At 42.8% G+C, this 17,280-nt stretch overlaps 1 protein-coding gene across 2 annotated transcripts in view; it reads left to right on the top strand.

Annotated features, from left to right (window-relative positions):
* The window catches only part of Ebf1 (EBF transcription factor 1), a 385,123-nt gene extending 372,247 nt beyond the window's left edge, over positions 1-12,876 (top strand). For both annotated transcript variants that reach the window (XM_055610690.1, XM_055610689.1), the window contains exons 14-15: positions 3,602-3,796; positions 12,845-12,876. In XM_055610690.1, the coding sequence (XP_055466665.1) occupies positions 3,602-3,796; positions 12,845-12,876 (227 nt within the window). The remainder of the gene's footprint in view (positions 1-3,601; positions 3,797-12,844) is intronic.
* The last annotated feature ends 4,404 nt before the right edge of the window (positions 12,877-17,280 follow it).

Raw genomic sequence — 17,280 nt, 5'->3', positions numbered from 1 at the left:
ACACACACACACACACACACACACACACACACACACACACACACACAGAATATGAATATTTCCCAGGTGCCCTGTTCCTACCTTAAAGAAATTTAGCTTATAAGCAAGAAGAACCCTGGGTAAGATATTCAATCCTCACTCAGAAAGACAAATAGGACTGACATTGGAAGAGGGAGAAAACAGGGAACAGGACAGGAGCCTACCACAGAGGGCTTCTGAAAGACTACCCAGCAGGGTATTAAACAGATGCTGAGAGTCATAGCCAAACTTTGGGCAGAGTGCAGGGAATCTTAGGAAAGAAAGGGGAGATAGAAATACTTGGAGGGGACAGGAGCTCCACAAGGAGAGCAACAGAAACAAAAATTCTGGGCACAGGGGTCTTTTCTGAGACTGATACTCCAATCAAGGACCATTCATGGAGATAACCTAGAACCCCTGCTCAGATGTTGCCCATGGCAGCTCAGTGTCTGAGTGGGTTCCCTAGTAATGGGAACAGGGACTGTCTCTGACATGAACTCAGTGGCCTGCTCTTTGATCACTTCTCCCTGGGGGGGTGGGGGGAGATAATGCAGCCAGTGCTGATGAGACCTGATAGGCTGAGGTCAGATGGAAGGGGAGGAGGACCTCACCTATCATTGGATCATTGGACTGGGGGAAGGGTATGGGAGAAGATGAGAGAGGGAGGGTGGGATTTGAGAGAATGAGGGAGGGGGCTAGAGCTGGGATACAAAGTAAATAAACTTTAATTAATTAATAAAAACAAATAAATCAACAACAAAAAAGGAATTTTAGCTTAAAGGATTTGTTTGGACACAACACTTCAATTGTATCTAAAGAGCACAGTAAATTGGCATCTTTATTTATAAATACATATATCTAAAGTAGCTTAGTAAACTGGCATTTCTCTCTATAAAATGTCACAGGCTCTGTCCCCACAACCTCCTGACCTCCCTCTGAGGACCTTTCCATAGATGGGCAAGTTCATCTGGAACATTGTGGAGAGCTCTTCAGATGTAAAAAATGTGGCTAGAATAATGGACATTTGCAGAGGAACAAGGATGAAATCATGAATCTTAGCTCAAAGTACAGAAAACAATGTTCCCTCCATGCTGAAGTGTGGTTTGTGACTAACAGCTTGAAAGTGGACAGGTCATTCTGGCCTTGAGTCATTTCTGAGGGAATTCTCTGTTCAGGATGTACTCCATCTTTTATTTCTACCTTATTTGTATAGAATTGACCATTTGTAGAACCTGTGAAATTTGCCGTGTAGTCTGCTATACCAAGTCTGTTTATCAGCCTACATTGGGCTCAGTTTCACATCAGGTTTTGATTTATTGAAGATCTATCCCTTAGCGTTCTCCCAGCTACTCAATCAGAAAATGTTTCAATCATGACCTGAAAATTAAAAGGTGGCATTCTTAATTAAATCAATAAGCTAATTGCTATATGGTAGCGATTCAATTTAGGAGCCAGGGTTGTTCACCTTCCCAAGCCTGTGAGGACACCCAGTGATTTCTGTCTGAGATCACATCTGTCAGTCTGAGAAACTTTGAACATTTAATTTCCATTAATTGATTTCCTCAGTGCTCACAAATATAGCACTAAATTCTCAAATAGGTCCTTAGATGGGATGGTTTTATCTGCATAAATGAAAATAAAACAATAAACACAGAGCCCAGCTGATTTGAATTTTTGCCTCTGTAATATTTAATTATTCATAAAGCACTCATGTTGAAAAATTCCGACAGAATAAAAAAAAAATAAAATGAGACATTCTGTTGGTGAACACACTTTGTGGCGTGGCTGCTAGTAACTAATAATGTTGTAACAAATGGCAGTGTTCCACTATATTTCACCCCTTTCTTGTTAACTGCGCCCCCAAACTCCCCACCTCTAAATACACATAATGATCGCATTTGCCAACGAGATTAATTGCCTTCCTCAGTGAGCCAGCAGGATTTCAAGTCTAAGAATATTTAAAAATCAAACCTCTAGTGCAGAAATTTTGCAATTTAAATGGGTGTTATTATTGAGCGCATTCCCGCATTTACAAATCCTGAGAGATGGATAAAAGTGCTGGTCTCATTAAAAGAAGAGGTAGAGACTAGCAAATGTTGGGGAGAACTCTGAGGCCTCTTCATTTTCCTCCTCCGGGAAGCACTTGGCCCATCTGGACCATGCTGCCTTAGGCTGAGGACAAAGGGTCATTCCCCCTGATGGTTCTCCCAGCCATGACTGATTTGGTCCCCATATCTCCAAATTGCCAAAACTACAAGGCCAAGCACCAGGCCCAGACTGCTTTTCACACTTGGCAGGCTTTTCCCTTTGAGGGTGATCCCTTTGCAGGGGCGCAATGGAAAGAGCGCAAGGCTTGAATTGGATTCACTACAGCTCTCAGCTGTGGCCCTTCAGCAAGTCCCTCCACTACTTTCTCAGTTCTAATTTGCTTATGTGGAAAAAAAATGTCATAAGCCCCTGGTCTTCTGTTATTCTGTCAATGGCAAGCTAAAAGGATGTGGAGTATCTTGTGCCTCACAAAGCAATATGTGATGTTTATTAAGTCATATAAATAATATTGTACACAGGAATATCCAAGACACAGGGGCAAAGGAAGGGTAAATGTGAGAATATTAGCCTTGACACTGTGCGCGAAGTCCCTGTCTCCTAAAGTAGCCGGGATTGCCAAAGTTTTCTCAGCATGGATCATCTTTGTTCCCACCACTGCCAGACAGGATTTGCATAAGGCGGAGCCCCTGCCTACCTCACAAATCTTTGTGGAAAGCTCCATGGGAATTGAGAAGACTTGAGTTTGGAGCCTGGATTGACAGTTAATGTGTTTCCTGGTGATGTTTCATATGGTGTTTTTCTTGTTTACCTGGCTGCCTACTTACCGGAGTCTGTGTGAAGGAACATCCAGGGCAAGACATAGCCTCAGAGACCTTATAACCTTTTGGAGAGAAAAGGGGCCCATCCAGACCTCTGCCTGTCTGAGCCTAAAGTCACAGTGCTGGCTTTGCCTTCAGTGCCACCCCATTTTCTTCATACATCCCATTCCTTTATTGGTGATCACATCCACTCAAACTAGCCTTCTTCCTGTTCGTCCTTCTGTCCCCAGATACTATGTTAGCTCCTTATTTAAGCCAGAGGTAGAAGGCTTTCCCTGACAGCCTTTGCAAAATCTGCCGATTCTGCTTCCCTAGAGATGGCTGCCCTCACCCTGACCCCTCTTGTGCTGTGCTATCCCTGATAAGAAGGGCTTGAGCTTTTGTTTTCTTGGTTGGAAAAGTCAGAGGATGGGGGCTCTGTGTTCCTCTCTACAGTGTGGTCCATGTGGTGGGATCATCTGAGCTGAATGAAAAGGATCATTCCTGCACCCTGGAAATCATCCTATGACACTAGTGACTAGCACACTACTGGGCACAAAATTGGCCCACAATAAAGTCACAAAAGTCACTAACTAACCTGAAGGAAGCACATGCTAAGACCCAAGTGATGAATGTGGGCAGAGTCCTGAGAGGTTAGGGAGGGTCGTGGCCAGGCCAGATCTGTGCCAGCCTCCTCATGTCTGGATGTAACTCTCCTTTCTCATTGTCACTCCCAGTTGTGCCATCCAGCCCCACTATGGCCTCCTCTACGAGCCTCCCCTCCAACTGCAGCAGCTCCTCGGGCATCTTCTCCTTCTCACCAGCCAACATGGTCTCCGCCGTGAAACAGAAGAGCGCATTTGCACCAGTGGTCAGACCCCAGACCTCCCCGCCTCCCACCTGCACCAGCACCAACGGGAACAGCCTGCAAGGTAAGGAAGGGCCAGGCCCACAGCCATGGGTTTTTTGGCCTACAGAGGTCCGAAGAGGGCATCTCAGTGTTGCTGTGAATGTGGGGTACAGTGTGGATGGGGATTAAGTGCTGGGCCCACCAGCTTCTCTCTGCCCTGACTCCTTTTTGTCTTTGTGTTCACACTCTCTGGTGCCAGCCACTAGTCCTGTCCCTGCCTCCTCTGTGACAGTGTCTGAGACAGCCTCTTTCCTGCTCCAGGAGTTTGGGACTCAGGACTTGCCTGAGATCACTGTAGCCATTTGCTAATGCCACCATTTCTCTTTTCTCCTTCCTCTCTGTTGTTGCCTTTATTAGACCAGTGTTTTATAGATACTATCATGTTCTCCATGACAGTGTCCCTCCTGGGACCAGCCTTCCCCTAAAGTAGGTCACTCAGCCTTCTCTTCTTGTAGATTGTGTCAGGATGAGGCTGTGTAAGGAGGTGACAGGGAGGGGACAGCAGCAGTCCACTCAGAGCCCATCATGCACCAGCACTGCAAACATCAAAGGCCTCTTGAGAACCGCTGGAATATTCTGGTTCATATTAAAATTGTTCAGTCTCCTTCCCACCATACAGTATGGGAAGCAGCAGAACCATCAGGCTTTGAACTGACCTTCTCATTTCTTGAGGGAGGAATAAAAAGCCAACTCTAAAACTGGGCCCACTTTTTCTCACATTCCTCGTATGTGCTTGGCTCTGTTAATTGAACTGGCCCCTGGGACCTACCGCCCAGCAGTATGATGACAGCATGCTCACAGCCCCTACCTTACGGATGAGAAAACTCAAGGAGAGAGGTTGCAAAATGGCTTGACTCCTCCCATCTAGTGTGTGGCAGTCACCAGCTTCAAAACCAGGCTAAAAATTCATCCCTTTCCAGAACCTAATACGCTCCAAGAATGTATCCCAGATTCCTAAGAAAGCTTGCAGGGAGATAAGATCAATAAAATGATCAACCACCATTTATTGAGCACCAAACAGTAGGTCTGCTAAGCACAGGGCAGGCTTTATCTGTTAATCCCTCCAGTGTCTTGATGAGGTATGAGACCATTAGATCACCACAGTACCAGGTGATGGAGCTTAGGGAGGGTGAACACAGGTCACTGACATCAGGCAGATGATGGAGGTGGAGGTGGAAGTGAATGAATGCCCTACAGGATTCAGTCCTAATCCCTACCCTAAAGCACAACTCGAAACAGGGCCTTGCTTCAGTGGCCAGCATGTCACTCTAGAGGGCGACCACGGAGACCAGAGAATGGTCAGAAGGGCGGTGACACACCTGGGATTTCCCACCTTGATTTCTCATGTGGCTGTGTGTGCCCCATGTAACATATAGACAGATAGTATGTTCTGTGTACTTTCTGCTGAAGTAAGCACACACGGGTTCTCCCAGGACCCTCAGACTTCAATACTACCCTCAATGTATAGACAGGAACATCCAAACTTAGTTTACTCAAGGGATAGAGTGAAGACACATTGAAGTCAAGACTGAACCTAAATGGTACAACAGAGCCTAAGCAACCGCACCCTTGTGCCTTTCTACCTCTGACAACTTTTTAGGACATTCCTCAGAACCTATGGGCAGATGGCTTGGCATAGCAAAGACAGTGCCATCAACGGGCAATACACTTACCAGTCCATCACCTTGAAGAGAAGAGGAAAGTATTTTACTCTGAAACTACATCTCAGGGCAGGTAGACAAGCTAGTAAATACCATGTCCCCTCCTATTCAGGTCATATTTGCTCTCTATCAGCTAAAAACTAAATGTCTCCCTTCATTATTCTCCCAGCTAGACCAACCAACCTTTCATGTAGATTAAAGTAATGATGATACGTATGGAAAGGGTGAAGTTTCTTTCTTTCTTTCTTTCTTTTTTTAAGCTGGCAGTATCAACTTTGGTTAGTGTGTTAGTTTGAGGTGACTAATGAAACACCCATGACCAAAGCAACATGGGGAGGAAAGAGTTTATTTTTCACGAGGATGTATATTCAGCTTACACTTCCACATCCTTAAGAAGTCATCATCAAAATAAGTCATTGTAGGAACTCAAACAGAGCAGGAACCTGGAGGCAGGAGGCAGGAGGCAGGAGCTGATGCAGGAGCCATGGAGGGGTGCTTTTTACTGGCTTGCTCACCATGGCTTGTTCAGCCTGGTTTCTTATAGAACCTAGGACCAACAGACTAGAAGTAGCACCAACTAAAAAAAAAAAAACTGCCTCCCCCCATCAATCATTAATTAAGAAATTGCCCTACATGGGCTGGTGAGATGGCTCAGTGTGTAAGAGCACTGACTGTTCTTCCAAGGGATGCAGGTTCAAGTTCCAGCACCTACATGGCAGCTTACAACTGTTTGTAACTCCAAGATCTGACTTATATCCCAGCAAAATACCAATGCACATAAAATAAATAAATTTAAAAAAGAAAAGAAATTGCCCTACAAGCTTTTCTACAGACCAATATTTTGGAAGCATTTTCTCAATTGGAGATCCCTGCTTTCAGATTACTCCAGCTTGTGTCAATTTGACACAAAACTAGCCAACACATTATAGTTGATATCAGGAACAAGACGCAAGGAAAATTGTGATTAACAGCAAAGGGGAGTTGAACTTAGAAGGCACAGGGTATAACCCAGACATACTGCTATACATGACCCTGCCTTTACCATCTAACTGGATGTGTCCTTGATGGGGTACTGTTTTTAGACTCTTCTATAAATCATACTCTTTTGTTCTCCTCATACTGTCATATGCCAGATATCCATGCTTTGAAGACATGACAACAGTGGAAATGTGAATGGAAAAATGCAAGTTCAATTAACCAAGACCACTTCTCTTCAGCTATTCCTTTGGTCTGTCCCTCTCTCCAGCCTGTACTCACGAAAGAGCCATCCTGGAAGTGACACGGAGACCTAGTCATAGGCCAGCTACCCCATAATTTTGTTCAGAGAGTTCTTGCACAGATCTTAGACTGTCAACTGGGAAATGTGACCTGAGAGTGGCCTTTCAGGCCACATCTTTCCCCTTTGACCTTCCTTTTTTTCCCCACTGGAAAGGGATTTAGATGGTCTCTGGGATGGGCCATGAATCTCAGCATTGTTCTGAGCTTCCTTTGCTTCTTCAGCCTATAGTAGCACATTTCACTTTGACTCACCCAGTTCAGAACTCTTATCATTCACTCAGACAGGGCCAGTAGCTAAAGAAGAGGTAGTTAAGTAAACTGACCATGTAAACAAGACTAGATATATTGAAACATACACAAAACCTTTTCCCCAACATAGATGTGACACATTTAGACTATTGACATTTCTTTAAAGGCCCATTTACCTCCAACTGCCATTGTTAATTGAACATCCTCCATTTTGTGAAAGCCAGCTCCTTAATCTCCCCTTTGCCAGCAGAAGAGAGGCACTGTGCCTGAGTGTGGTGAGGAATGAGACACACACCATGAGTGTGGGAGGGCATGCTCCTAGCCTGGCTTGTGCACTGACACAAGGCTTCCTCCCTAGTGCCCTTTTGGGTAGCTGCTTATCTCACCCACTTTATAGATGTGGACATGGACACATGGAGCTGAGATGGCTTGTCCACGGTCACTCAGTTAGTAGACAGACGAAACCTCTGCTCTGTTCAGCCTCTAGGCTGCTTTGCCTTATTATATTTGAGCTGCCGGGTTAGGTCCACGTAGAAGACCAAGCTCTAACAACTTTGAAAATTTGTCCTATGTTTGGGAAGTTACAAACACTATCCAGGGTAATGAGACAGATCTGCCCAAGACACACAGGCTTCCAGCCATGGACTTGGAGAGGCAAGAAGCATAGAAGCATAATCAGATCATTTCATAGTCAAGTTGCCTTTGAGATGTTTCTCAGATGGAAGGTAACTAGGATTCCAGCCCAGGGAGAACATTTTTTTTTTTTTTTAATCTGAGAAGCACCTGTGCCAAGACCATATAAGCAGTCAAATCGCTGATGGTGTGTGTCATCCCAAACAAGGTTCTGCCACGTGGAGTATCATACCAGAAGCAGGAAGAAGACTAAAAAATGAGGCCTTCACTCCCAAATCCCACACCTCTCTGTGTCAATTTTGTGGTTCAAGTATTCTGATGTATCTCTCATATAATCGGGACTTTTGAAATTTTAAGAAGAAACAGTTGTAAGACAAAGCAACTTTTACCTCAGAACTTCTGGATCCTCAGGAGACATTTGGTTAAGGAACCAAACTGTTGTGATTAAATTTAGAAAGTAGTTCTTACTGGGCCTCTGTGGTAGAGAGCTTTGCTCTTTGTAAAGATTAAATGCTCTGAGACATCCTGCAGAGAAACAGAAATGACTGTAGATAGCCCTCAGTTTCCAGAGGGACATAACCTCAGCACCTGTATAAATACCCAAATGCATGTTTGTTCAGACCCATTATATAAATGATAAAGTGTCGGTGTATGAGCTCTAAATCATCTGTGCTATGTATAATACCTAATGCAGTGTAACGCAACATACAGAGCTTTCACACTCTATTGTTAAGGAAATAATAACAGGAAAAGGCTTCTGCATGTTTAGCATAGTCACAATTATTTTAAATTTTTAAATTTTATTTTTAATTGGGTTGATGAGAAGGCTCAGAGCATAAAGTGGCTTGCTGTGCAAGTATGAGACCTGTGTTCAGATCCTAGAACCCATGCAAAACCTGGCTCAATGTGGCTATGACCCTAGTGTAGGGTAGGAGGAAAAGAGGGAGATTGTGTGGATCCCTGTACCTTGCCTGACCAGCCTTAGTCTAATTAAAATATCAAGGCCCAGGTAAGAGAGGTTCTGTCTCAAAAACATGGCAAAATGCAATAGAGGAAGATACTTAGCATTGACCTTTGGCCTACACACACACACACACACACACACACACACACACACACACACGCTCACATTTTAAAAATTAGCATAATAGTTGTATATGCTTATGAGCTACATTTGATATTCATATGTGTGTATTTTTATATGTTAGTGTATCTATTATCTGGGACATTTATCATTTCTTTGTAAGGAAACCGAGCTCTCTCTACTAGCTGTTTTTGAAGTTTTTGGTTGGTTGCTATCAGCTGGACTCCTGTGCTATTAGAATTTACCTGTCCTATTCATCCATCTACTGAACCCATTAGCCATCCTTCTGTCATTTTTCTCTGCCCCCGCTTCCCAGCTATGGCAAACATCATCCTAGTCTCTGCTCCTGTGAGATCAACGTTGTAGCTTCTACATATAAGTGAGGACAGTGGTACTTGTCTTTTTGTGCCCAACTCATTTTGGTTAATATAATGTCCTTCCTCCCTATTATTATAATGATGAAATCATTTATAGCTCTTAGCTTTAGACACCCAAGTAAGTCTGTCTTATAGAGCAAAGTCTTGAGTCACCAACCTTGTTCAGTCCTTTTCCATGGAAACAAATGCCCTTTCTCTTCTAAGAGAGCTGTCCCTCAGAGCTTGAGTCCTACGGGAAGACTTTAGAGTCAGGTGAATGATATCACCTGCCATCAAAGTGTCCATTAACTAGGACAAAAAGACCAGGGAGATTTTGCGGAAGTGGTAGTCATAGCATTTTCCCCAACTCCAACCCCCTCCCTATACACACACACTTATACTTTGTTGACATTCAGGCTCCTCTTAGACCTAACTATCATGCATCTCAGAACCAACTTTTACAGAACTGGGTTTGGTTTTGTTTGCATGTTTATATGTTTGTTTGTTTGTTTGTTTGTTGTTTCTCTATGGACACATTCAGTTTGTGGAAGATACTGCCTCACTCCACACCTGATGAGCTCATAATTCTTATACCTCAGGTTGTTTGGGGGAGAGATTACATCTTCTTCCCTCAATCTTCTCCAGCTCTGCAGAGTCTCCCATCTTTGTGTTAGTTTTTATTGAATCAGAGAACCTTTAAGGTGAAATATATTGCCTTTCAACACAATGGCTTTTTGGGTTCCCTTCAGAAGACATGATCAGCTTGCACTGGGGACCATGGCAGAGTATCTGTGGTCTTATGATGATGTCTTGGCACACAGCATTGGGAATGTGGCATCTCGTGGGAATCTTCCTGGTCTCTTCTTGAGCAAGTCAGCATACCAGCAGCATTCTTGGTACATTCCAAGCCTCCGATGCCCATCCCTCTCACCCACATAATTAATTTTCAGATTGCAGCACAGATAGAAAAACAGCTTCTAGGCCCAGAATTGTCATGTAGTCACACAACTGGCTTTCTTTGTTGGGAAGGCCTTTTTTGAGGTGCCCAGACTCAGGCCACAAATGGCTAGCATTTTGTTGCAAAAGAAAAGTGTAGGGTACAGTAACCCTTTGTAAAAACTTGTACGTAAACAACTGCCGGTATTGCGTGAGGGGTAAGGTTAGACTTACACTTTAACTAGCCTAGAAGAGGAGGCAGAGTTGGGACGAGCCATGCCAATCTCATAGTGCCCCCTAAGTGTACTTGATCCTTACACCAGCTATTTGCAAATATACACAAGCCGGGCAATCATGTCAGAAAAAGGCTACGATTCTAAATTCTGTTCAGAGAATTTAGTTTAGGTAGTAGCCCAGGACAGTACAACACCTCTGCAGAAGGCAATGCCCTCTGCCAGCATCCCCCCCTCCCTGTCCAGGGGACTGTGCTCACTCAAGAGTCAGCTGGTCTTTCAAGGCTATGGGGATTACAAAAATCAAACTGAGAACTATACCAGCATACCACTGAGCCTTGTGGGGACTTTTAATTTATCCCAATGAAGAAGCTTAATCTAATCAATTTAACACATCATTCAAGTTACAAAACACTATTTAGATTATTGTTTTTGTTTTAATGCATGCTATCCTCGTGGGATATTTTCAGGGCCGAGATAATAAGTGCCAATCTAGGCTAAGATGGACGCATCTAAGAATCCATGGGCTAAAAAGCAAGTTTGTCAGCTTTCTGCTTCGCTTTAGATCATATTGACACTGGCTGAGCTGTCCCAGGACAGAGACTGGCCTTCCACACCAGACACAGTGTGGATTTCTATAGAAAGGAAGAGAGACGAGCTTCATTGGCCACAGGCTTTACATTCCTGCTGTCTATGAGAAGGGTAGATGACCCACCTGGAGCCTGGATGAAAAGATGCTTAGGGACCCAAAGCCTAACTAAGCCAGCACACTGAGGGACCCCAAGCCCAGCCTTGTTCAGGAGGGCTACAGCATCTGGAACTCTCAAGTTAAGGCCCAGAGTTTTAAATACTAAGCTCCAGAGTTCAGTGGAATCCAGGGCTCATTCAGCTCTGAAGGGTGCCACTTTTCCAACTGATCCCAAATCTTGGGTGGTGGGGGGAGGGGGCTTAAGTCAGGCTGCATTTGGCAAAAGACAGCTTCCTGTTTCTAAGAAAGAAAGGCTTATGAGGGTTTAGGAAAGGACTCCAGGAGCTTTTGGACTGCAAAAGGGCTCTTGCAAAACAACATTTGGATGATTTACGTGTAAATGAATCAGAAACATGTGGATTGAATTTCCTTGCGAATACAGATGGGTTTAAAAATTAACGGAAAAAGTGTTTGGCAAAATACTTTTGGGTTTTTCTTTTAATTGAATCTAAAATGTCCGGGGTGGGGGTAGGGAAGCAAGAGTAATGTGGGGGGCACATGGCCTGGCCTCCCTCTGTCCATCTGTGTTAATGGGGTTCTTTTATTTCCAGACACGATGGTTTAGATAAAGGAAGAGAAATTGGTCCACTTTCCCCACATGTTAATCACAAAAAAGAAGATTTGCTTTAGTTTAGACTTGTCAATAAAAGCAAAAGAGTTTTTTGTTTGTTTGTTTGTTCTCTGTGTTATCATTGGTAGCCAAAGACGGCCTTGTCTTTGGTTTTAACACAGGCATCTCTCTCTTGTCTTGGTATATTTTCAAGTTGCCATGCTGTCTTAATTTTCCTACAGCGACCTCTTACTTTTCACACCTGTTATGTTAAGTGTACCTTATGCAATGGTGTCTATTTGATATAAGGGCAAATACAGACCAGAGAAGCTCAACAGTTTCTCAGGGTCATCCAGCTAGACCTGAGAAGCCGAAATGGTAGGTTTACAGTCAGAATTAACCTGCTTTGGGATTAGACCCAGGCTCTACACTTCTATATCTAATTCTGTTTACATCTCCAGCAACTCCAGAGTGCTCCAGTTCACTGCATGTTCTAGCCAAGGAGGCTGAGGGTCAGGATGATTTACCATCTCAGGGGAGCACACTCAGAAGTGGACAGGCAAGAGGTGGAATTTTCTAAACACCACTATGCAGCTTCTAACTCCAAACTCTTCAAATGAATTTGGGTTGACTTAAAACAGGCCTTTCCTTCATAGGCTATAACCTTTCTAGGGGCTGTGCTTAGATCATTCCAGAAATCCTGAGAGCAGAAAAGGCGTTCTACACTTTCAGGCAAATATGTCCTCTCCTCCAACTCTATGCTTCCTCTGGACTTCGCTTTCCCTGTGAACAATGCCTGCTGGAGCTGGCATATCCTTTTCCAGCTAGGGCTGAAGGGAAGGCTCTCAGATGGTTGCTCTGTTGCTTAATTTTCCTGCTAATACAGAACATAAGGAGAGACTGTTTGCAGAAATTGTTGGCAGTTACAGCGGGCCATTTCTTTCTTTCTTTTACATTTTGGATGTGATGTGAGGGAGGGAAGGCAGAATGGCAAACTGAAAATTCTCACTATTTTGCAAAGTCTGAGGCTGCATCTTTTCCAATGGTATTTAAGCTATGCAACTTTCCAGTTACGGCTTAAAATTGAAGTCAGATTCGGAGGAATGTTTAGGATACTCTGTTCTGTTAGGGATACATATACATGCTGATATAACTTTTAATGAGCTACATGTATATTTTGTGACAAAATTCATTCCCAGGAAGATACAAGGACATCTGGTTAATATTTAATCATCAGCGTCATGTGTGGGTGGTTTTTTTTTTTATTTTTTTTATTGTGTCCCCCCTCCCATGTGAAGTGTTTGGATACAAAACCACTGACTTCTGTCTTTTCTTTTCATAGCGATATCTGGCATGATTGTTCCTCCCATGTGAAAGAATTGCCTTGAAGAATTTTATTAATGAAGAGGTTGGATTCTGCTACGAAAGTAATCTGATATGAGTCCCAGAGTGGAACTTTTAACTCAGGCCTTTTTAAGAGGAATCACACAATAACTGCAGATTTTTAAACAAAATCACCGACCTTGCAAATACTGAAATTGGAAAGGGGATCTGCCAGAGCAGGGTGTTGGTTAAAGCTGTACCCCCAAGTATTTGGGGGATATATTTATTCTGTATTGATAAAAAGCAAAACCATGTTTTCTTTTTCTTTTTTTTTCTTTTTCTTTTTTTTTTTTAGGCTTAACTCTGCAATCATTTGTCTTTTATAAACCATAAGCTACACACAAAGGCCACTATAAATAAGACTCCATGTTTTAATTTATGATGTTTTTAAAGCTGTGTAAGGGGAGAATGAAGTGGTGATATTTACAAAAAAGTTAAAAAAGAAAAAAAAAAGAAAAACAGGGAAAAATAAAATTAAAAAAAAAAAAAAAAGCTTGTATGGGACAGAATAGGAATGCCAGTTAGATTTTTTAGAAAACTAAGGGTCGGCTTTTGCGCCTTAAAGCATATCAATGGTAGTTAGCCCAGACAGTGCATTTTCAATATCTAACTTAACATGCCATCCCTTAGCAGTGCAAGCTTCTTTCTCTCTTTTGTATGGTTGTCTTAAGTAACTGTGTAAATAGGTGCAGCCTGGAAAGTTACCAAGCAACATACGCGATCACATTTTCCCCTTGTACTCAGAAAATCCAGTGCCTCTAGACAGATTGTTTAAAAACAAAAACAAGACAAAAAAAAAATCGCATCTTTTAAACTCGATCTCATTCTTTTACTCATGGCAACTTCTTCCGAAGCCAGTGGCCTCTGAGAGTGGAGTGGCACGCGCACTGAGTGAGAAAGTCCTTCAAGACTTCATGGGACAGGGTCCAGGCACAGATGTCCGCATACGCCCTCCAGTTTTCCAAGCCAAAATCTCACTCGCACTCCACCACCGAGAGATCCAAGCTTACTTATGCTAGAATCCTAAATGCTAACTCTATATCCAGGCTCAAAACACTCAAACAAAGCCAACTGACAAAGGCAAGTGGGCAGGTGGTTTCAGGCTCCCAAATCACACAGGGGCCTAGACCAGCAAGGCCTTGGGCATGGTTGGAAAGTTACAGAGTCAGTCAACAGGTAAAGTGCTTTGGAGTTTAGAGTGAAAGGAAACTGCGGGAGAGGAAGAGAAGGTGGAGGCCTCAGACTCAGCTTTCTGTGGGAATTTTTGCTTTCAGCTGGGAAGTGTTCTTAAAGAATCCACAGCAAATCTTTGCCCTTCTGTTTCTGTATGTAGTTATAAATACTGTAGATTTTTTTTTCTGTGATTTTTTTTTTTTTTTTTTTTGCCAAAGTTGTTGTTTTATTTATACATTTTAATGTCTTAAGATGGTTTTCGGTCACACACACACAGACATGAAAAGATTTTGCTGCAAAGAAATAAAAAGCTCACTACCTTTAGCTTGCACATACTTGCAAAGTTAATTCAAAAGGCTTTTTGTTTGTTTGTTTAAATGGGGATTTTGTAAAATATCCATATAAATAATGTATTTATCTTTGGAATTTGTACATTGCTTTTTCTCTCCTTCCTTCCACCCCCTCCCTCAGTTTATTTTTTGTGTGTGTTTGCTTTGTGAACAGTGCATACAGTTTGGTCAACTATGGTTGTATTAGCTGTTTCCATGTGATTTTTAAACAATTCATTTTTAGGTATTTTTAGTATTGTTATAAACCATGCTTCAATTTTTTTTATTTCCACCCAAAAGCCATTGTCTATTTTTGTATTATTTGTAAGTTAAGAAGTTTTTTCCAATATATGGCAAAAAAAATAGTAGCATATTATTCTTGTAGTATTTAGTTCTGTAGATTTAAAAATAATGTATCCTTTGCTTTGGAAGCATACAAAAAAAATGCTGTTTTACTCTATTAATATGCATGGAATCTCTCCCTTTGGAGTGACGCATTTTGTGCATTAAATTTGGGGGAGAAACTTCATAGAGATCAATGAACATACTTTCTTTCTTAAGTCTGCTTGTATATTCTGTCTTTCACATAAATATAAACCAGCAGATTGGATGCCTTAACAATGCAAACCATATCCATTTCACCTGTACATTGTCCTGTGCACCCCAACTGTCAGTCATCACTAACATTCTAAGAAAAGAAAAAAGAAAAAGAAAAAGAAGAAAAAAAAAAACAAAGAAATTGAAAAGCACAAAAGAACTGTTTTGTTACTTTAAGACAATGTTACTTTTTCTAGTAGAGCAAGCGGTCATTAACAATGCTGCGACTGTGCATGCCCGGTATGGATTTCAATGGTTTTCACTAGACTGTCAGAGTGCGGATTTTTATGGGCTGGGGAGGGCAGGGGAGGGAAGTTGAAGGGGGAGGGTTGGTAAGGGAGGGGAGGGAGGAAAGCTGATTTTTCATGGTGAGAAATAATAATAATGACGACTGATGATAATAATAATAATAATAAAAAGAAACTGGAAAAATATAAGCAAGGTTTAGCATTGCTTCTCCGTACTCAGAAAGGTTGTCTGAATTCGTGTGTTAAGCGCTGGCCTGAAGATGTCTAAGGTCTAAAGCCATATTTTGTCTGGTGAGCCAGACAACCGTCTGCAAAGGAACGAGCAGCGAGCCGGTGAGATATCCGGCTCAGACCCCGACAAAAGACACCACCAATCTGTTAGCCATGTGCCGTGGTGAGAGAGCCCAAAGAGCCTTTAAAAAGAAAACGTGTGTCATTTGTGTTTTTTTGGTTTGTTTTGCTTTTGCTTGTGTTTGATTAGGCGATGGAGAAGATGCTGGTTCCGGGAACCGCGCGCTCTTCTGCACAAAATTTTGTTTTCAAGTTCCTTTAAGCGATTGCCCTCTAGATACAGAATATGGCTTTTAACAGAAGATGGAGTAGAGAATTCAATTCAGATTGCAGCTTGGGGGAAGAGCCCTGCCTTTGGATGACTGGATATGCAAATGCCATGCCGGGCCTCACAATGTAGGCTACAGCTTTATAAGCTCATCTCTCAACCTACTTATCTGTCACCTTATTGTCAAACCTTCTCGATAGACACACACTGTACAGTTCAATTGTTAGAGCACTCAACTACTGTAGAGATTGTTATAATTTTTCTTTCTTTTTCTGTTTCTGTTTTTGTTTTTTGGGTTTTTTTTGTTTTTTGTTTTCTTGGGAAAAAATTCAAGCTGTAAAAACTTTTCAACTTTCACAATATTTAATTAAAGTTACTTCCTGTCTGTGATGGCAGTTCCTAGTGGCGTATTCATTTCTCTATGGCAGAGGAGCAAACGCTCAATGAACTGCTGAAGGCCCGGGTTTGCTATTATTCAGGCCAGAGTTGACACCCAGAGAGAATTAGCCCAGGCCCGGGACACCCACTTCCTTTCTTTGTAGGCCCTCGGGGATTGGCTAATTTGGAATGCAAATTGAACAGGCACAGCGTACTGCTGCCCTCTGCTGGCCTGAGCCTGGTGTGCAGGTGCTGGCCCACGGAGGAGCCAGGGGCCCCCAGTCCTGTTATCTCCGAATAGTGAGATACCCCATTCCAGCGGCCGAATTGGGAACCCACGAACCGGTCATTCTCGAACAGCACTCTCTGCACTGGAAGTATGGGCTAAACGCTTCCAATGCATCTGCTAATTAATCCCAGTGAGCCTTCTGGCCAATTAATTATGTGCCCTGGCTTGCTGATGAGGCATGTGTGACTAGAGAACCTATATATTTTTTTAACTCAAGTGTGAATAATAGAGTTTTTTTTTGTTTTTTGTTTTTTTTTTCCTGGTGGACAAAACCACATCTGCCTGGGCTCAGACTTTACAGGCATGCCCTCGGTGTGGAAACTTCCCAGGCACCGAGAAGGTACACAGATGTCTAGGACCGGGTCATTTTAAGTCCCGTCCCGATGTTTAAGTCCCGTCTTTCCACTGTACTTTACACGTCTTTACTAATTTTGCAGTGACTGGACACGATGAGGTTAATGATGCTTACAAAATGCCTCGGCCAACAGAAACTCCATGGTCAGAGCTAATAGGGTGTCCCATAACCACCAGCACATTCATTTGTGGCAGACACTGCTACTGTACCGCTCTGAAACACAGCCCAAGGTAAGGTCATGAAAGACAATCCTGTGTAAGCCAATGAGTAAGGAAGCTGCCATCCTGTCTTCAACAGAGAGTCCTGCCGGATCAGCTTGGCCATTCGCTGGTTCTGTTGTTGTTGCTGCTGCTGTTGTATTGTTTTGTTGTTTTTTTGGCTTTCTGTATCAGGTGAAGAAGAGAAAAACTGAACAAAATGTTCAGGGTGCCTTCAGGGTGCTCATGGTGTCAGACCAGACAAACCAC

Source organism: Psammomys obesus, unplaced genomic scaffold (genome assembly GCF_907164565.1).
Source record: "Psammomys obesus unplaced genomic scaffold, mPsaObe1.curated_primary_1811, whole genome shotgun sequence".
NCBI classification, from domain to species: domain Eukaryota; kingdom Metazoa; phylum Chordata; class Mammalia; order Rodentia; family Muridae; genus Psammomys; species Psammomys obesus.
Note: the sequence above shows the minus strand (reverse complement) of the source record. Positions and strands in the feature narration are given on the sequence as shown.